This window comes from Limulus polyphemus, unplaced genomic scaffold, assembly GCF_000517525.1.
Source record: "Limulus polyphemus unplaced genomic scaffold, Limulus_polyphemus-2.1.2 Scaffold538, whole genome shotgun sequence".
Lineage (NCBI taxonomy): Eukaryota > Metazoa > Arthropoda > Merostomata > Xiphosura > Limulidae > Limulus > Limulus polyphemus.
The window spans coordinates 429,080-451,338 of NW_013666148.1; the positions used below are offsets into that span (position 1 = coordinate 429,080).

The 22,259-nt window shown below is 32.1% G+C and overlaps 1 protein-coding gene across 1 annotated transcript in view; it reads right to left on the reverse strand.

Annotated features, from left to right (window-relative positions):
* The window catches only part of LOC106458963, an 89,201-nt gene that overhangs the window by 55,080 nt on the left and 11,862 nt on the right, over nucleotides 1-22,259 (reverse strand). The window contains exon 6 of the mRNA XM_013918533.2: nucleotides 20,419-20,487. Within this exon, the coding sequence (XP_013773987.2) occupies nucleotides 20,419-20,487 (69 nt within the window). The remainder of the gene's footprint in view (nucleotides 1-20,418; nucleotides 20,488-22,259) is intronic.

The window sequence follows — 22,259 nt, forward strand, 5'->3', positions numbered from 1 at the left end:
CATTAGTGCTTAAACATTTATAAATCTCTTTATTTCTTTTTCAAGTTTCCTGACCTAAAAAAAAAAAAAAATCGAATTAAACGTTTAAAACACAGAAGGTGTAATGCACCCTATTTGAACATGTCTATTAATAAATATAACATAAACGTAAAATTCTAGCATTGACTTACTTGAGCTTTTTTGAACTCACTATTATTGAAATATTTATCATAAAAATAGATAAGTAGATTATAAGAATGTCTAGAGTAGAGAATACATCGGACACTTAAGCATACCTGGCCGGGCCACGTGACGTAACGATCAATTTCGTTCTCAACGTTTTGTCTAGTAGACGCAGAGTTTTCTAACATATAATTAATGGCTTTATCCCGACTCCATCTGTAATTAAATCGAGGCTGATCAGGTATTTTGATTGACGGATAATTATTCTGTTCATTAATTGAAATAATCTACTAATCATAAAGTTCTAGTACGTATTTTTTCCCACATGAACTTACATTAAATACACAAAATAATAATTTACACATTATATATAGTTATATTAAACACTCTCTGCAATATAAGTTCGTCATCTTATCAAAACAAGAAATGGAAATTTATCATTGTTGTTTATATGATATGAATCATTCGAACAAAATGCAATGATGTCAATATTTAAGTAGAGATGTGATTTGGTGTTGTTGTTTGTTGGATTTTGTGCAAAGCTGCTCTAGGGCTATCTACGCTAGCCCTCTCAAATTTTAAAATGATTGACTAGAGGGAAGGAAACGAATCAATACCATCAATCGCCAACTCGTGGGCTAATCGATAGCTGGACTTGACAGTCACTCTTACAACGCATCCACGGTTCCAAAATGCGAAGTGATATTTTTCTCGGTAGAAACGTAGCGCGAACTACTGACCCACTGTCCATTGCATTAATAACTTGGGCCGAATTGAATTAGTGTCTTAACTAGAACTAGACAGGAAATATTAAGTGTGTTTCAAATATTTCTTGAAACCTATAAAATAATTCAATCCTCAGTCTTATGTGTTGGTAATTCAAAAATATGGATGCGTTTAATCTTATTTCGACATATTATACAACGTAACTTGAAATTAATATGTTGTTTTATTATATCACAGGATATTCATTTACGACGACCGTTATGGATTATTTTATTTAGAGGAAAGAAAGACTCATACAAGTGTTGCCCCTCGGTGGCTCAGCGGTCTTATAACGCTAACAATCGAGTTTCGATACCCGCAGTTGGTAGTGCAAAGATAGCACATTGTGCAACTTTGTGTTTAACAACAAATAAATAAGCACATCAATGGTGCAAAACTAATTAGAGGTCAGAAGGAAATACGTAAATATGCTGCCTTTTGAAGTGTGCGCTGAGGTAAAACAGACTATATTAATGTTATTCTGAACAAATGATATATTTCTGTTTTTGAAATATGGAAACACACTAGTATTGTACTCTTTCAACATAAAGTCTCATTCTCAGATGTTTAAAACTAAAAATTCAAAACCCATGTTACTTGCAGTGCTTAAGCATGAATACTTACAATGAGAATTACAAATTTTGAAATTTAAACGCCTCATCAGTTTGTAAAATGAACAGAGCAATATACATAGAATTAAGAACAAAACTAGAAAACCAACAAAGATTTCCTGTTGTTCATAATTCTTTAAAATGTTCCTTAGAATAAAATAATTAATGACTAACCCTAAAGCATGGATTCCCGTGTCGACGACAAGTCTGCAAGCTCGAAATATTTCCTGTGAAAAATGTCCCAGTCTGTTGGGGTGTAAGATAATATCAAAATATGATTCACTGGTATATTTCGGATTATTAATGTATTATATTACTGAATGCAATAATTATGCATCAAAAACAGATAATTGTTACGGGCTTTTATTTCGGGTTCTCGAGAAAGAAAGCAAATATTAACACAACACATTTGAACTCAAAAACTAATCAACAGACAAAAAATAAAAACCATGTTTCTAATCAATACAGTCCTTAGTTTTAAGAGCCTTATAACAAAGGTACAATTACACCAATTACACTCACTCACACACATGTATATAAATATACAACATTTTCCTTTTTATGATGCAGTCATTCATACAAGATATTCGTCAAAGGAAAGAGTGCCTTTAAAATGAAGTACCAAAAGAATAATTAACTGAAGGCTTAGATATTCAAATTCGTCATTTAAGGATATGTTAATTGACAAGTGTACTCTAATATGTCGAAATATGAAATACAGGTTCTTCAATAGATTAGAAAGCCTTTCAATGTTCCCTAAACACTCTTTGTCAGATATATTTTGATCCGTAAGATTTCATATAACATTTTGTTTCTGTGCGATTTCTAAGTCGAGCTCTCACAAGAATTAGTCATTGTGCAATTTGGTGTTCGAACTTATATTTGTTCTGAAGTTGCATGGAAGGTGTCGCTTAAGACTGTCTGTCACAAAAATAATAATGTTCCTGAAATTGATCATCATCTTAAAATTTGTATTTGTATATTTTAGAACATAATACCAACACGTGCTTTAAACCATCAACTTCTTACCGAAAGTATGGATCTTCAAACAGTCCAAGTTCGTTGCCCAAATACTCACTGTATAAAGCCCAACCCTAAAATACAGATAATATTTTTAAGTATGCAAAACATTCAACTTTTTTTATATATTTATATAAAGCATGTCGGTCTAGGTTGTCTTGTGTTTGATTCGATAGGCTTTCCCTCCCTTAGAAGGTTTCACAAATGGGCTTTAGATGTGAAAATAAACTTAGCAACAAATATTCTTTTATTCTGGCTATGAAAATGTTCTCAAACTGTATCAGATATTCGGCAGTAATTATTAATAATGTTTAGGATGTTTAGATATTCACACTGAAAAATTATTCACAAATGCTCACAGGATCCGTCAAATAGAAATGAAGTGGACAAACATTTCCCAATACAAAATGTATGAGAATATTGTACATATAATATTAACTTATTTGACAAAAGATTCGAGTTTACATGTAACATTATTACTGCTGATCATGTTATTTTATTCCAGGTTTTAGGAAACTTTTTCCAGCAAAGTATCATAACTGTATTCACTGAGAGTTTGTGGTGTCTTGAGTGCCAAGCATACTGCTAAATGTCAAACTGTAGTCTAAACTATATTTAATTCGCTAGTCTGTACAAGTTTTTGGTTTATTGAAACAAGAAGTTAATAGTGTAGATTGTTTTACACTTTAAAAGAAATACAGGATAATAAGATCTTGAAAGAACTCCTTTGATTAAATTAATTAATTTAAAACGACATCAGGTTAAAGATTCGTTTAAAGAACAAACGGATGCTGTAATACTTAATCTTTGTGCTTATATTTTAACTGAGATTGAATAAAATATGCCTTGCTTTTGGTTCGAAATTTAGTAAACCTAACAAAATTTGTAGATTATTTTCTACATTCTGAACAATTATTATCTGAACAGCCTATTTGTTCTACTTCTGAAGTAACATTAGAACTCAATTTCGTAGAAAAGCTTTAAGTTTTTTTAATAATTATAACACTGATTATAATTTTTAAATATAAGTAAAAAATGAACTGTGAATTGTTAGCGGACTTGACATAGAGTTGAAATTGGCAACACAGCACAAGCACAAAACTGAGAATGAGACTCATCAGTACATGGTAGCATCTTTTCCATGCTCAACAGTAGAGTTATGTTTATCACAGGCGTGGAAGTATTGTGGGTATTTCGGAGAATATCACAAGTTTTGGAGATGCTCATGTTCATACACAAGATCACTGTAAAGCATATGTAATAACAATATGAATTTAACTCAGTTTACCTCAATATAAGCTGTATAGAATGGAAAATGCGAGGGAACGTCTGATAGTTTTCTGTACTCAAAATATCGTCTGAAGGAAGGTATAAATTTTTGTTTCATAATGTAGACGCTCTGGAAACAAACAAAATAAATTTAGACAATCAGGAAAAAAACTAAGACTATCTGTAAACAAATAAAAGAAAGTATAATTGTCGGGAATCAAACAAAATAAAGTATGGAGACATTGAAATGTTTGATTTGGTTGTATGTTTTGCCCAGAGCAACTGTCCCTAATTGCAAACTAATTGACTAGAGAGGAAGGTAGCCAGTTAAGAGCATTATCTTCAACTCTTATCTCACGTAATATTGAAATCCAATTTGAAATCCAACAAAATATAGTAAGGTGATCTGGAAACAATGTAAAAATCACTGAGTCTTGAAGGTATTTTCTTTAACAACAGAATATAACATATTAAAGTTTGTGATTACTATGGGATGTAATTATGCATTAGTGATACATAGCATAACATGAAAGGACCTTTAAGTTCATCTAGGCTGTCCTATCCACTAGATTATTTTAAACACTAGAAACTCAAAGCCAGCCTTTATTATTCAAATATTCTTCAAGCTGCATCTACAATATGATTTACTCAAACACTCAGACAAATAAAGCTGTCTTAGCTGCAGATATCTCCTAAAAAAAAAATGATGATACATCAGCACTATCAATTTCCTTAACAATTTTATACACTTCAGTCAGATCCTTCAAGAGAAAACAAATTCAGAGATCTTACCCTATGCTCATTTGACAACATTTTCATCCCTGGTATGATCCTAGTATCCTTATTATGAATCTTTAACAATAATTCAATATATTTTTAAGATAAGGAGTCCAAGAATGAAAAACAGTACTCCAAAAGTGGCCTAACCAATGAAATTATGAACTTTTTAGATTTGTATTCAGTTTTTCTGTAGGTACAACCTAAAATTCTGTTTGCTCTGCCCCTAGCAACTAGATCAACCAGAACACCAAAATTATATTTCTGTCATAACATTATTAAAGTTATTCACATCAAAATTATACTCATAATTCAAACTGCAATATACCACATGTAATGCCTTACATTTATTATTATTAAAAGTGATCTGTCATTTATTCGTCCAATTCATTAAATTATCCAAATCTTTTTGTATGTCATTTACTTAAGTCAAAAAGAGCGAAGGTCTTAATGCTGAGCCTTGAGGTATTCTACTCAGGACATTAATCCAGATAGACTGAGTTCTATTTATAAAAACCTTCATCTTTGTTCCCTCTAGCTAATCTTTATCTAATCAGACAACTTGTCTCCTACTTCTACATTTACAAAGAATGTCAAAAGATTTGTAAGGCAATAGTTTTCCCCTAGTGAAACCTTGCTAACTACCCAACGACATTTTAAACTTTGTTAAATGACTTTTCAAAGCATCTTTTTATGAGACTTTCAAAAACTTTTCCCTTCACTAATGTAAGACTAATAAGCCTATAAATATTTGGGTATTTTTTTTATCATCTTTCTTTAAAAGAGGCGTATAACTAACTTCCAATCTTCTGGCACTTGCCCAACTAATCAAGGACATAGAAAACATAGTAGTAAGTTGTTCACATATCCAATCCTTAACCTCTTTCAAAACTCTTGGGTATTTTTTCTGGTCCTAAAGCTTTATCATTCCTTAAACTTCCCATTTTTTCTTAACAAGTTTAGATTAATGTGATCATCTTGTTCAATTTTGTTACTATCTATATGTATTCAGGTTGAGGAATATTACATAAATCTTCATTAGTAAAAAGTTAAGAAAGAGTAGAATTAATACCCTAGTCATTCCATAATAATCGGCTATCTGTATCATCCTGTATCATCCCTCAAAGGTCCTACTTCAATCCCAGGATTTTGCTTATCCTTAAATATTTGAAAAGATATCATCGATTTTTTATCATTTTCAGCCAGTCTTTTTTCATATGCGTTTTTTATTTCCTAATTTCCAGTTTGACCGATTATCTTGATTTTCTATAATCCTTCAAGTCTTCCATCATTGCAAACAATTTAACCATCTTATAATATTTTTCTTTACTTTTATTATTCATACCCTTTGTTATCCAACCTGGTTCTTTACTTGCATCACCATTTTTTGTCTATAAGGAACATGGATATCTTGAATGTTTTATAATTTATTTTTAAAAATTTTCTACATTTGATTAGTATCTTCAACTAATTCAGTTGCTCATTATTCCTTACATCCATATGAAGCAAAACATCAAATCTAGTTGAGCAATAATCACTTGCATCCAGATGTTACTCGCTCTCTACGCTATGAACCATTTCTTTATTAGAAGTTAAAAATAAATGTTCCTAGTTGCTTCCCTAACTACTTGTTGAAGAAATCGACCCTGAACAGTTTATAAAAACCTGTATCCTTCCCTAAAATTAAACTCTGGCATAATTATAACCTCGTTAACAATTAAATCTTTATCTCACTGTAGAGTTTCTCATTAATTCAATCACTTTCATCCAATGGTCTGTAACATATTCCAAATAAATTAGCCATGGTTTAACATCAGTAGTGCATAATAGATAAACCACTGATAATGAATGCGTATACCTACAAATGATAGTAATATGTATGGATGCCCATATTTTGTTTTAATGGTGTATCAGTGAAATCAGGGTCATTTAATGTTCTTTTAGTTTTGAATTGTTACTTGCATGATAAATTATCTTTTGGTAATGAATTTTTTAAGATAGTATCATATTAGATTTGATATCCTTAACTTGAATATGCTGTTACTCATATTTTATATATAAAGCCACTCCTCCTTTTTCTAGTACTATGTTACTATTAAACAACCTTTAAACTTGTATTCCAAAGACATTCCTGTCATCAAAAGTTTCTAAAGTTAGCTGGGTTTCAGTTATACCCATTAAATCAGAATACTCTGCTCGGACAAGAGCTTTAAAATCTTCCAATATTATAATAATAACAATTTAGCCTACTATTAAAAGTACCTTTACAACTTGTTCCCACACTATATCCATCTCTACATCTTATTTTCATCTTCATTATTCTGGCCCTCTCCACTGTCTAATGCTACTTTAAAACTACTCTTATAATTGACTTAGTAATTCTGCAAACAAGCCAGCTCTTGCTCTATTTAAATGTAGATCATCAATACCAAAAACCCACTTTTCCCACTCAACTACTCTCACAAATCTAACCAGCCAACCTACTCCTCCTTATATAAGGACCCAAGCCTAGCATTAAGCCCTAGTGACCTAAATGTAATTTCATCCACAGAGTTAACTCTTGGCAGTATTCTTGACAAAATGAAGTTATTGTAGACGTTTTTTGAATGCCTCTATTAATTACTTGCTCTTAAATATAATATCCTTTGAGATGCCCTTCCCTGCATGGTTAGCCCCTATGTGCACCACAAAGATTACATCATTGCTAGCATACTTTATCATATCACCTGCTTTGTTGGTTGTATCCTCCACCATTTTCTCCCTACTTGCCCCACAGGATATCCTTACCACGTGTTGTACTAAATAATTTCCAAAAACATTAACATCCTTATATTTTTAATTCAAATCCCTATTTGCCCCTTTTATTACCCTTTCTTCCCCAAGCTCATTGATTAGATAAGCTAAAGGGTAAATTTTCTTACTTAATAAAACCTGCTCATTATAATTCAATCTATTATTACTAGCCCTATTAGTACTGTTTTTAACTACCTGAAAGTCATTATTAGCCAATGCATCCTTCGCAGACAAAAACGTAGTATATATTTAAATACTGCTGCCACTGCCTACGGTTTATCCTTCTCTTTGTTCATAATCGCTTATCTATTTAGGACAGCATCAAATTTGTCCTCCAACTTACATACTATGCATACAATTTCACTACTAGCTTTCTTAAGTGTGCATGTCGGTCCCAAATTCTCAAATAAAAGTAACTTCTTGTACCAATCGCAATTAACAAACTATGAGCACCTAATGCTTACAGTGCTCTAAAACAATATATTCTTGGAACAAATAATCGACAATAAATACAAATATCTTATTGACAACATTGTTAAGCAGCGTTTCTCAACCATCAGTCTGCGAAACAACACCGATCCGTTACAACCGCTTAGCCATTCCCTGCGATTTCACGAAAACAACCAAATAAATAAACAACAACAAGAAAAATAAAGAAACTGACAGAACATTCATGTGTAAGTCGTAATGGATTTCTACTGTACTTGTGTTTTCATGTCCTGCTGCAATTCAGACAGACAACGAGCGATTCCTGGTATCGAAAAGGTTAAGAAACGCTGTACTAATTCGACACACAGTCCTTAAGATGAGTTCATCAGAGTGTGAATTTTCTTAAGTGTATAAATGTTTGGGCGAACTAGCAAAGTGTCTTAATTGGTCAAATATGTGCTCCTGCAGGTCTAAATGACATTAATAACTTAAGTAAAATATATAATAGTAATTTTAAGGAATTAATCGTAACGCTAAGATACTTATCGATTTTTTTTCTACTAAAGGTCCTTGATTAATATATAGGGATATGAAATGTATCGAAACCCAATTTTTAACGCTATACTTCTTCAGACTTACCACTGAGCTACTGAGGGGCATGAAGGGAGGAGATGTAGAATCTAGGGTATATCGTTAATGTTTTTCTGCTAATTGTTTCTTCATTAACAAACTATATTGATCATCCACTGTATTTGTTCACCTTCTACTGATTTCCATTATAAGTTTTTAATTCAATATTAAGAACATATGATTTTACTGACTTTTGTTATCTATCGTAGGTGTCTTCTATATATTATTTGCTTTCTTTACAGTTCAAATACTTTGTATGTTTATTCTGTTTTTGTTAATGCTTTAACTTCATAGTTAAGTTTATAACATAAATATCTGCATTACAAAAACCACAAACAGAAGTTTATTTGATTACAAGATTATCGAACTTTTGTGTAATTTATGCGTGTTTCTGTATGTTTCTTGTTTCACATATTTCTTTTAAAATGGATTTGTAACTCTATTCAAGGTTACAAAACAAATAAAGCCGAGAGTAACATAGGTGTTTTCATGTGCGATATAAGTATCTGTGAGAGAGAGCGAAATTATCATGAAGAAAACAAACAATAAATTTTAGAAACATTAGTACAAGATAGAATCAAAGCAAAGTTCAATATCAAGTTGAATTAGTGAGGAAAAAAGTTTTAATTTTGCTTCTAGTTATCATTTTTGAAATTGATATAATTTAAAAGGATATTAATATATTTTCTTATATGAAATGGTTATCTCATCTTTCTCCCTTTGTGATATTTTTTTCCTTCAGATATTTATGTTTTGTTTTTAAAATAAACAGTCCTAATTCAAAGAAAATTATTCTCCGTTTTAATTATTGAAAATTGAAGAAGGGTGATAAAACAGTCAGTACACAAGTAATAACATTTTTAAATTCAAGTAATATTATAATAACAAGAAACATTCGACCAATGTATATGATATGTCTCCTTAATAACTCTAGCAGCCAGAACGATATTAAGACCAATGTATATGATATGTCTCCTTAATAACTCTAACAGCCAGAACGATATTAAGACCAATGTATATGATATGTCTCCTTAATAACTCTAACAGCTAGAACGATATTAAGACCAATGTATATGATATGTCTCCTTAATAACTCTAACAGCTAGAACGATATTAAGACCAATGTATATGATATGTCTCCTTAATAACTCTAACAGCTAGAACGATATTAAGACTAATGTATATGATATGTCTGCTTAATAACTATAACAGCCAGATATTAAGACACAAGTGTACCTCTTACCTGGAGATGATGGCCAGGTTCACCTTCATGGAGAGAGAGGGTCATCATTTCATATTTCGGCCTTATTTGGTATGAATACAACAACAAAATAATTAAGAATTAGTAAAGATGTTGGATAAAGTTGATTGTAATTTCTAGTGTAATAATAAAGTGTATGATTATCACTAGTTACCAAATTAGGTAATACTGTCGTTTTATAAAGTTAAAATTTGAATATTATTTTACAATACAGTATAACATATTATAGCCTTCTTCTTACGTCCATGTTTTTTTTACGAACTGAAATACTTATTGATATTTTTAATTGTCTTTACTTTAATACTAACTAGTACATTAAGCATTAAACCGACAAAGGAAATGAAAACACACATGGTTTTCAGAGCTTCAGCGTTTACGAAAAATTTCCCCGGTCTCCTACCATCTTCAGATGGATCTTGATAATAAGCTGCAGGTCCACCAGCTTGTGAAGCAGGAATTGGAACAACACTGCAAGACGTAATGAATAATTTGAAAATATCGAGAACAGCAAACTGGTAGATTGAACAATATTTGTTAGTAAGATAAAAATACTATTGTCCTCATCTTAATAATGATCTTACTGTTCAGTAAATTTATAACTTCAGAAATAAAAATTTAATGCTTGTTTAGAATTTTCACAGGAAGGTAGTAAGACATAAAAAAGACTGTTTGAAAAATAAGACTAGAATCAAAAAAGTGAATTCAATGTGTATTTGTATAAATTTATATTTAGCATGTCAGTGAATTTAAACCAGCAAATTAAAGCTGGACAAGCTGATTCTATGATAAACATTACAAAGGAGAGCCTCAACTTCACAGTAAATTTACTAAGAATAAAACAGAGTTACAGTTAAGTAACTGCTGTATTCACCTCTTACGAGACAGATGTATTAGTAACTAAGAAATAATTTAACATCATATTCTTTGAATGAACTTCGAGAACAGTTCATGTTGGATAAAATATAATTTTGTTATTTATATGTAAATAACATGTAAACAGGTTTTTATAATATTATCGTTATACTTAAACATTATGAAACATATTAATGAGGGTATTCAAGTGATAAAACAATGCATAATAATCTTGATACAATATACTTAATAGGCTATAGAGTCATTACTGGTTTCGTTGTTAGTTCTGATCTATGTAAGTAACTTGCTTTGATCAGATGTTGATATTCATTATTAACGAAGTAAAAATATACCAGAATATTCTATTTTAATACTTGTGATAAGGTACCATGGATGAAAACTTCAAATACAATATTTCTAGTGTTTTAAGTAATTTCTTTTTACATAGTCATAGAAATTCCACATCCGGGCTGCTTCTTACCCTTGATCTAGAGAAGTACGAACAACACACAGACTAAAGGTGCAGTTTCTAATAGGTAATGTGTTTGGGTTTTATTATTAAATGAAAGCTGGTATATTCATGTAGCCAAAATTACAATTATTCACAAATTAGTTGAAGAGGTGAACATAAAATAATAAATATAGTTAATTAACTGAGCATACAATGTACGTTTCGAGATATCAGGCTTATTTACAGAGAATATCTTCAAAGCTGTTTTCAAAAACAACCCAAAATATCTTGGTTTTTAATATATTAATTCTCGAGCTACACATTTAATTAAATTGTTACATTGTAGCATCTCACAGAAAAGTAAGATGTAGTTATAAGCGTCATCGCCGTAAGTTTAATTTAGAGGTAAATATTATTACGTCACGTAGGCTATTACATTCGCTAAATCAGACCTAATCAAGAACCAATTTACTTCTAACAATTAACATATAATATGCACTAAGATAAAGTTTTTGAGGGCTAATTTCTACAATGTATTAATAATTTGGGAAGAGGGGGGAGTCAGGTACAACAAGTTTCTAGGTTATACAGTACACAGACCCTTTACTAGTAAAGTTCACATTGCTTAGTGCAGCATCATAACAGAAGGAGTAGGCGTGGTTAATCCAATGTACACATTAAAATACATACATTAATTTGACCTTAGGAATGTTCTTGAAAACAAGTGGAATCTTCGGTCTAATGGTGTTCTCAATAGTATCCTTGTATGCATTAAGAAGATCCTCCTGAAATACCAAAAATCTCTCAACAAAAGCTTTTTACAAAGTATCTCACGTGAGCTTAAGACTACATAAAATGTAAACCATCTAACCCTTTGTTAGGGTTAACACTTTTGAAGTGGGCAATGTTAATTATTAATTTCAAAATATATCGTGATTTGGTTAATTGAAATATTAATTTCAAGTATGGCATTTACAATTCAGTATGTCAAAAACAGTTAAATAGCGATGGTTTTATTCTCTTTACATGTTCTACAGTAATTCCTGTACGCTGAATCCGAAAATAATATCATTTTCCTCCATCACGTACAGATTTTTCACAAAACGTCACAAGGCAATACATAAAAGAAAGACCAGAACACGTAATTTTCAGACTGAAAGATGTGGATTTCACAAAAAATCAGGATAAATGAGGATGTATGTTCTTTTTACATCGATGTTCTTCCCTTTTCTTTACTTTGTTTGTATTTTTGTTAACAAACTAAATAATAAGTTGATGTAAGTAAGAGTTATTTTCTTCCCGATCTGTAAAAAATACTTACATGATAGGAAAAAATGAATATTATTTCCGAAATCTGCGTAGCGGAATTATGGGAAATCCGCTATTAAATCCAAAACAACTTTTATGAAGTTTAAATTCGCAGGCCTGTGTAATATGCCGATCACACGATATCTGCCATTTTCAGTGCCGACGATGCCTTTCGACCACTAAAGGTCGTGCTGAAAAAATACGAGCTCCAATAATATAATATTTCAGTCGAAACTACTTACTTTTGTTTTGAAGAAAAATCTGGGATCAGTTCTTAGATTTTGAATGAAGTCTGACTTTGAAGAATTTACCCCAAGCTCCTTTATTAACTGGAAATAACAATTTAAGCTGTTAAAATAATATACATGGAAAAATATGATGCATTAGTACTAACTTTGCTTTAACACAAATGTTTAATAATTCACAATAAATAAATTATAACTGACAATTAATACATATCGTTTCGTTTTTCAAAGTATTTAGGTTATGAAGTATTTAAATTTAAATCATATTTTTTGGCATTCCAGTAAAATACTTTTTTTTTGTCAGCCTTAACAAATAATCTGTCTAACATGTTTAACTTACAGTAGTTTTTTTTCTCCAAAAATCTCCCGAGGCAGTGGTGCCGTTAAAACGTTTGTTTCTTACCGTTACTAAGCGGGAACTCTAAAAGACAACCAACATATACATGTATACCAGGAAAAATATAAACGATTTAACAAAATCTTCAAGATCACCTCATCTATTTCTCCAGAAATCCGTTCAACTTCATTAAGTCCTATCTGGTGAATTTCTTCAGGACTCTTGTCAGTTGTAGTGTGGAGCCGGAGACACTGTTTATACATCTCCTCTCCATCCGGAAGGCTGGAGACTGCAATAAGGGGACGAGTAGCAGACATGTACTCCTATAAACATTGCCTCTGTATTACTGAGGTATTATACAACAGTTATTACACAGATATACAGAGATATTGTCACTAGTACTATGATCATATACAACAGTTACTACATACTCATACAGAAACATTGTCACTGTTATTGTTGTATTACGTAGTAATAGGCCTCAGTAGCTCAGCGGTAAGTCTGTGTGCTAATAACGCTAAAAATCGACTTTTTAAACACATACAGCCCATTGTGAAGCTTTGGGCATAACCTAAATACAAAAAGAAATACTACACTGTCATAGATATCATTAGATGATATGTACAAAACCGTTGTAATTATACTACTATGGAGTTAGAAAGCAATACTTACCTGACCATATACAGAAATACTGCTATTGCACTACCACCGTATTATGCAATAATAATTACATATTTATCTACGACAATGCACACTTACAACAATAAAAAATCTTCACTAGTATTCGCAGCTACATATAAAAGATAAAATTTTAGATTAACAATTATGCGTGATATATAAATATTCAAAATAAATTATATCCGATAATGCAATTTTCAGCAAGGATAAGTCTTGCCTACTTGTAATTTAAAACACTGTTGACGTATTTCAAACAAAACATAAGTATAAAAACTGTAGCCCAGCCTTTTATTTCAAAAGTCTGTATTCTTACAAACGTTAAAACCAACAGGTTTCCATACCGTTTGTTAATTTGGAAATACCTTGTACAATAAAGAGATGAGTAGATAAATCAAGTCAAGTAATAATCAACCAATAAAATGTTACGCCTCCAGTCGTTAGTTAATTTTCCGTAACTTTGTTCCGACGAAATTTTAGCGACACAAGTCCTTTCTTAAATAAAACTGGTTTATTCTTTCCAAATACAACTTTACGATACACTTAATTTCAACAGTCGCGCTATAACAAACGCTAGAGCGTCTCACGTGCTCGTGCTCGACAATACTCAATTACACACTCTCTGGCTGCAGTTCAATTACTCATTACCTACACATTGTCCCGTCACGTTGTGACCATCTTATATATACCACACTACCCCCAATCTAGTAATCTCCCGATAATTCACGAAGGTTCGAGAAGTACGTGGCGTGATACTAGTCACGTGACCTCGCTTATGCAACAAAAACAATCAATAGTTCATATGGAAATTAATGTGTATCTAAAGAAAATTAGGCTACGTCCCTCAGAGAGATACAAAAAAAAAGTATTTTGTGAAATTTAATGATGAATCACACAAAAGGTAGGATAAATGTGAACAGTTCTAGCATGGTAGAGTTTAAGTATAACAAAATTTCTTGAAGGCTTAAAAAACACGAAATGAGTCATAAATAGTGGTAAAAATTAGGAGGGATCCACCTAGCTATATTCTGTTTTTTATTTCACATCTCCTATAACCACATGTGTAAATCATGAGCACGGAAATAACTATAGTATAAGGAAACAACGCATGTCACTGTTATTATTAATATAATCTTTTTGGTGCAAAGAATGGATACATATGCAACATTTGCAGGTGGCAACCGTTTCTAGATTTAGAAGAAAAAGTTTGCTTTGTTAAACTGACAATACTGTGTGTCTCAAGATGTTGAAAACATACTGGATCACGTTGATCGAAAGTTGATTGTTTGTTTCGCACAAATCTACACAGGGACTATCTGTTCATAACTGTTCGTAGTTTTGAACTAATAGACTGGAGGGATTTGGTTTGAATTTCACGCGAAGCTACACGAGGGTTATCTGCGCTAGCCGTCCCTAATTTAGCTGTGTAAGACTAGAGGGAAGGCAGCTAGTCATCACCACCCATCGCCAACTCTTGGGCTACTCTTTTACAAACGAATAGTGGGATTGCCCGTCATATTATAACGCCCCCACGGCTAAAAGGGCGAGCATGTTTGGTGGGACAGAGACTCAAACCCGCGACCCGCAGATTGCGAGACAAGCGCCCTAACCACCTGGCCATGCCGGGCCTCACATTAAGAACAACCAACACCAGCTCTTGGGCTAATCTTGTTTTACCGAATAAATGGCTTTGACTGTCACTCTTACAGCATACTAACGGCCAAAGTGCGAAGCGCTTTTTTGAGGTAATGGGATACAAACTATGAACCATAGGATTCACAGTCTAGACAAACTAACAACTAGGCTACACTCGGCCAGTTAAATTCGAAATTAAATCTGTAACATCTTGATTATTAGTATAATAAGACAACAACTATTAAACTAATTTATACTTATCATACGTTATAAATATTAATGATCCTTATTCAAGAAAGTTTGGCGTATTTTGTTCGCTGTTGACAAGAGCGGTTGTGACATAATTGTGAGTAAAGGCACGAATATTTTTTTTAAAACGATATTGTAACTGTAAGATTATTTATTGAAAGATGAATGCAACAAAATATATAAAAGACTTTCCACTAATCAGTGTACAGAAGAGACTACGGGTGTATATTCTAAAGTTTAATATTTCTCATAGAATTATCAAAGGCAACAGCCTGTCTCAGGAGTTATACATGTTTTAACTGAGGGTAAAATATCAGAGTTAAACATTTTTAAATGACTAATAGTCTGTGTAAAACCATCCGAATTAGTAAACAGTGTGTTACATCGTTTATTTCTCATTAAATCTGAAACAGGGAACTAAGAATCATAACACAACAGCTTTTTTAAACCAAAAATTAAAAAGAAAAATAATTTTCTAAAATTATCTAACCGTTTCTATAAAAGTTCCAAGCTTCTTAAAAGCAGGCAACAAATCTTCTTCAGTGTGTTACATTGTTTATTTCTCATTAAACCTGAAACTGGGAACTAAGAATCATAACACAACAGCTTTTTTAAACCAAAAATTAAAAAGAAAAATAATTTTCTAAAATTATCTAACCGTTTCTATAAAACTTCCAAGCTTCTTAAATGCAGGCAACAAATCCTCTTCAATGACTTTCCTAGCTTTGGATTTCAGTGTCTCTCTATAGATTTAAAACCAAAATACAGAATACACTGTATCACTATGTATGTTGACTAAGACATAAAATAATACAATAAAATGTAGTAATTATGACTCGTTATATTATATGATTCTACAAAGATTTGTTTTTCTAATCAGCAATGTTTTGTTGGTTTGTTTGAAGTTAAGCCCAAAGCTACACAATAGGCTATCTGTGCTCTGCCCACCACTGGTATCGAAACCCAATTTTTAGGGTTATAAACTTTCAGACTTAACATTGATCCATTGGAGAAATATCAGTAATCAAAATAAAATATCATATAAAAACATTAGAGAGGACTCGTAATCTGAGGGTCGCGGGTTCGAATCCTCGTCCCACCAAACATGCTCGCCCTTTTAGCCGTGGGGGCGTTATAAGTGACGGTCAATCCCACTATTCGTTGGGAAAAGAGTAGCCCAAGAGTTTGCGGTGGGTGATGATGACTAGCTGCCTTCCCTCTAGTCTTACACTGCTAAATTAGTGACGGCTAGCGCAGATAGCTCTCGTGTAGCTTTGCGCGAAATTCTAAACAAACAATTATGACAAAAATCCTATAACCCGAGCCCCTGACGAATAAGGGCCCACCTTTCGAAAGTGCTCGAGTCGCATGGTTGTGTATTTTTGTCTTTAACTGTGGCGGCAAGGTCACGTGTTATCCGAACACTTAAAGTCATTTAGGATATTAGTTGTAAATAAAGATGCATACTTCAAAATCAAACAGGTTCATACTTATTGCAATTTTTTTTAAAGAAAGCGTATTTTTAATCAGAATACCAAAACACACTCCCTGAGGAAGTTGGCAATAACTACATAAGTTATAAAATAAGTTTACCAGAATACACGATGCATATTTCTTTTTTTTAAATTTCCGGTTCAAAAAAGAAATGCTTCAATTATATAATAAAATAATTTGTATGACTATAAGAAATAAGTATGTCACAACAAAGTGGTCATCGAGAGTGACCTTTAGACCCTATAGGTGTCCAAAAATAAAGAACTTCATTTCACATATTACACAAACTTAAACAGAATAAAAACTATGCACATGAACACAGTTTTAAACAGTTCAAGTTCACCTCTTATGTAATTTACATTTTTCCTTGTAATGCTTACATAGATTTTGCCCCCCCCCCCCCAGTGGCACAACGGTATGTCTGTGGACTTACAATACTAGAAACCCGTTTTCGATACATTTGGTGGGCAGAAAACAGATAGCCCGTTGTGTAGCTTTGTGCTTAACTACAAACAAACTTACGTAGATTTCAACCCTTCATATTATTTTTTTCTTATGAAATATTATGTTCTTGTTTGTTTTAGAGCAAAGCCATATTGTACTATCTGCTGTGTTCAGCGTGGAGAATCGAACCTCGGATTTTAATAATATTTTTATTTTCTGTTAAAACATAGTTGGAAGATTGAAAGCTTTAAAGTTGCTATTATTGTAAATAAAGGAGAAATTCCGAATTTATTTATATAATTATTTTATTTGTAGACTGAAGACGTATAACGTAAAAATTTGTTGTTCAGTACAAATAGCATATCGTGCAGTTTTATGCTTAACAACAAACAAATAATTAGTAGCATATTTTATTTGTTGTTGTTTTACAAATGTAATAATAATAACATAATCATAACTTACATGAAATTACTTCATAGTTATTGCGGTCAAAAAGGGTAAAATATATTTTTACTAGCAGAGACCCGCAAAACATTTCCGATCAAATTATTATCTTTAGAGGAACAGCACTTCTTTGAGTATGGGATTTCTAGAATATTACAAAAAATTATTGTCTTAAGCTTAACATTAGTTAAGCCTTTATTATGTACGGCCTATATCGATAAATCAACTCTATAACTTTTGTATGTTTTGGCTTTAGTTAATTAGGGCCAAACTTTACAGTACTTATTACGTTAGATTAAAATCATTTTGGAGTTTTACAAAAGGCCAAGTTCTAGGTCTGTCACGTTCAAAGCACACCACTCCTTCCTGTAATCCATCTAGTGTACGAGAACTATAGTTTTCCAGTGCCAGTTCCAACAATTCGATCGGACAGAAATCCGCCGCATCCGGCGACTTTACCTCTATGTCTTCGTGGGAAACAGCTTGAATAACCTTTTCATACTCGATAAAATTGAAGTATGGAACGGCTAAAAGGATAATGTTGTGGAAGCAATGTTTGTACACTGGACGTGTGTCGTTTTTCAACATTCAGATCCTTAAATTTGTTGCACACTGTTACCTGTAACACTGACCCTTATCTTCGTGGATTCTCACTTGTTAAATGGGATCGCACTTTGCTTATACAGCTCAGTTGTGACTTATGCAAGTGCCTTTCTAGATGGTCCCGGTAACCTAAGTTGATACATTTTCCTTTTATTCCAATTCCGTCAAGTACAAGTGATATCCTTTTCTTCGATCTCTACAACTCTATGCAATCTAAGTGTACGAATATTTTACGTCGGAAAGTTCTGTTACATACCCATCCAAAAAGTATTCAGTGTTCGGTGTGATCAGATTTCCTACGTAATACCAAGCAATGTGAAAATATATTTCTAACACATTCCTTTTCAGAGCGACTTTACATAGACTATGGTTGTAACATTACTTTCTGTATAAATATATAGTTTACACTAACGAAACGTTGTTTTTATTTTATAGCTTTTTTTTGTCGTATTTAAGCTGTTTTCTGAATTCTTAAAATGTTACTTTTTGCATGATATTACAATGTCATATTGTCATATAATGTCTTTTCGTTTTCAGTAATAATATTTTAATACTTACAGAAACATGTAGTTGAACAGTTTGCACTTCTTCAGAAACCTGTAGAACTCTCACCGTTCTTCAAACCATTTTTGTCCTTCCCGGAGTCAGTGCCACCTACAGAACAGTAGGCCAATAATTTTTGTTATAAAGATAGAATATTATTTTTGGTGGTTAACAACTTTTATTTTACCTTCTCGAAATAAGGAATTCGAATACTTTTTTTCCTGAAAATGTCGATTAGAATTGTAGAAAAATAACAGTTTCTTATACGGGGTTCATTACTTTATATTAAAATGATTTTGATATGCAAACCACTGAACTTAAGATTTCTAGCTTTACTACACCCCCCTCCAGTGGCTCAGCGGAAAGTCTGAAGACTAATATCGCTAAAATCTGGTTTTTTATCTTCGTGATGAGCATAATACAGATAACCCATTGTGTAGCTTTGTGCTTACCAACAAACAAAGAAGTTTATCTATACATGCAACAAATAAACATTCCAAAAAATTCAAATCAAACATTATCACTCATATTTGTAGCGAAAGGAAGGAGAACTTTATCCTAGGAAGAGTTTTTAGTTATTTAATTATTCGAATATTCAGTTTAGTATAAGATATGTGTTTTCTTTTGCTTTAGTCTTTGTTAACAAAGATAATATTTTGGTAATTATAAAAGTAAAAAAAAAAATCACATTATATAATTCCGCTTCAGTACCATAAAATTTCACAGGTGACAGTGATAACAGAAAATGAAAAACGAAGCAAAAAATAAAGTCACCTGAGCAACAGATTAAACAATTTCTGCCATACTAAGGAAATAACAACCTTGATCTAAGATAAATTAATAATTATTATAGAGATGTTAATGAGGTATTACTTTGTTGACATTTACCGAACACTAAGAAATCTCGTGATACAAAGAAATATTTCTGAGGGTTACATAAATGCCAGCCATGGACGACTAGTTGGTTATTTTTTGTTAAGTTCAAGGCTGCACAATGGGCTATCTGTGCTTTGGCCACCATGTGTATCGAAACTCCGTTTTTAGCGTTAAAAGTCTGCAGACTTACCGTTGAGTCACTGGAGGGCACCATAAATGGTGGTGAAATAAGATAAATTCTGTAAACCGGGTAAACACTTGAGTAGATGTTTTTTTGGAAACTGTATGCTGGGTCAGTTGTACAGGCCTGGAGGAGGCCGATCGATAATAACGAATGATGATGGCTAAAAATCGTATCAATTGTAACAAAGTTGAAACAACTGTTTCTCTCATTATTATTGCATAATAATATTGCATTACTTTTGCAGGAACATATATTTGTACATTGTTCGAAAACTACATATCTTTTAAATTCCTAAAATGAAACAGAACATATGTTATTAAATTATAAACTACAGTCAAAAACAAAAAGAATTAAAGGTTACCATGGAGACAGCATGGTTAGTTCGACCTTGCCGGATTCCTTCTTTCATTAGTTCAATTATTTCATCTGCCTTTAAAGAAGAATATCTGAAATAAGCTTCAAGACATTTATTAGAAAGAAATGCAAAATCTGCCTTTCTATGTCTCATATTTAATTAGCTTTTCATTCTTTCTTTCATTAGCTCAGTTATTTCCTCTGCCTTTGAATAAAAAAAAAATCTGACATGATGCTCAAGACATTTATTATTACGCAACGCAAAATCTATCCTTCTATGTCTCTTATTTATTTATTTGTTCATTCATGTCATGTCAGTTAATATTAACATTAAAGTATTAGACTAACATCTAGACGCAAACAGCAAAATTACAAATACCATTTGACATTTACATATTCAATCATAAAAAAATTGCATTTACCTGCATTAATACTACAAAAGCATTACATGAATGTAAAAATGATTCATCAACTTGATCTTTGTCTTATAGACCATGAGTGTGATGAAAGGTATTATAAAGAGTCATGTAATCATCATACAGAATTGGATACATTCTAAAAAAGGGTTGAGATCCAAAATTGTAAGAAAAGAGATGTTTGTTTGAAATCCATAGAACAATAGAACAATCTAGACATGTTTGTTATAAAGAAAACGAACTCTTTCACTCAAAGTTCTGTTTGAATGGATTTTGTTTTATATATATAAACACAAAAAAATCTCTGTAAGAATTTCATCAGACGATTAAGACCTCCGTTGTAACCAGACTGAAGATAAAAAAAACCTCCGCTAACAACACTTTCCTGTAACGAAACAGAACAGTAAAACGTCCGCTAACAACACTATGTTGTAACGAAACAGAACAGTAAAAAGTCCGCTAACAACACTTTGTTGTTACCAAATTGAAAAAAATTGGTTCTAATTTTCGATGTACATAAATTTTCTACATATGGTCACCTTGCACCCCCCACATAACAGTACCCGACGGGTATTTTGATGTCTTATAGAGTCTGTTGAATAAGAATAAAGATGTTAACAGTAAAAATTTGGGCTTCACTATCTTTCTGCTCTCAATACCGATAGGAGGGGTCATATTGCTTCAGACATTTTTTGTGTGACTAAATCTATGGAGTGTAGTCAGTTGGATGTCCATACTGAAGATTTACATGCGTTATATAACAAAACAATGTATATCCCAAAAAGCGGATAGAATTCCATTTACATTAATATATAATATGTGCAAATACAATAGATGAGTAACAAAATAGAGATTCTGAATCTTGTTACCGAAAAATTACATATTGCTGTTGTGCGTTAAAATTAGGCATTCTACAAAGTAAACATCGATGTACTAGTAATGCCAAATTTGATTTGCTTTTGTTACGTATTACACTTTCAAATAGCCTAAAACTAAGTTAAATCGTAATTTAGATTTAGAAGTCGAATAAATGCCGATATTTATCCAATTTATGATATTCGCCAACAAGATTGATACATATAGTTTCTTTTTTAATACAAATATATTTTAATATATAAACAGTAATACAATTTACAATAACAGTTATTACAAATAACGATCTATATACAAAATATTTACAAACAATATCGTGTCTTCTTTCTGGTCTGGAACTTCCTTGATGTCTTATCGATGGTTCACGATGAGAGTGGATGTAGATGGAATTCATTTAACAGTGTGCTAGGTAGCTTTGTGTTCCTCATTGATCACAGTGTGCTAGGTAGCTTTGTGTTCCTCATTGATCACAGTGTGCTAGGTAGCTTTGTGTTCCTCATTGATCACAGTGTGCTAGGTAGCTTTGTGTTCCTCATTGATCACGGTGTGCTAGGTAGCT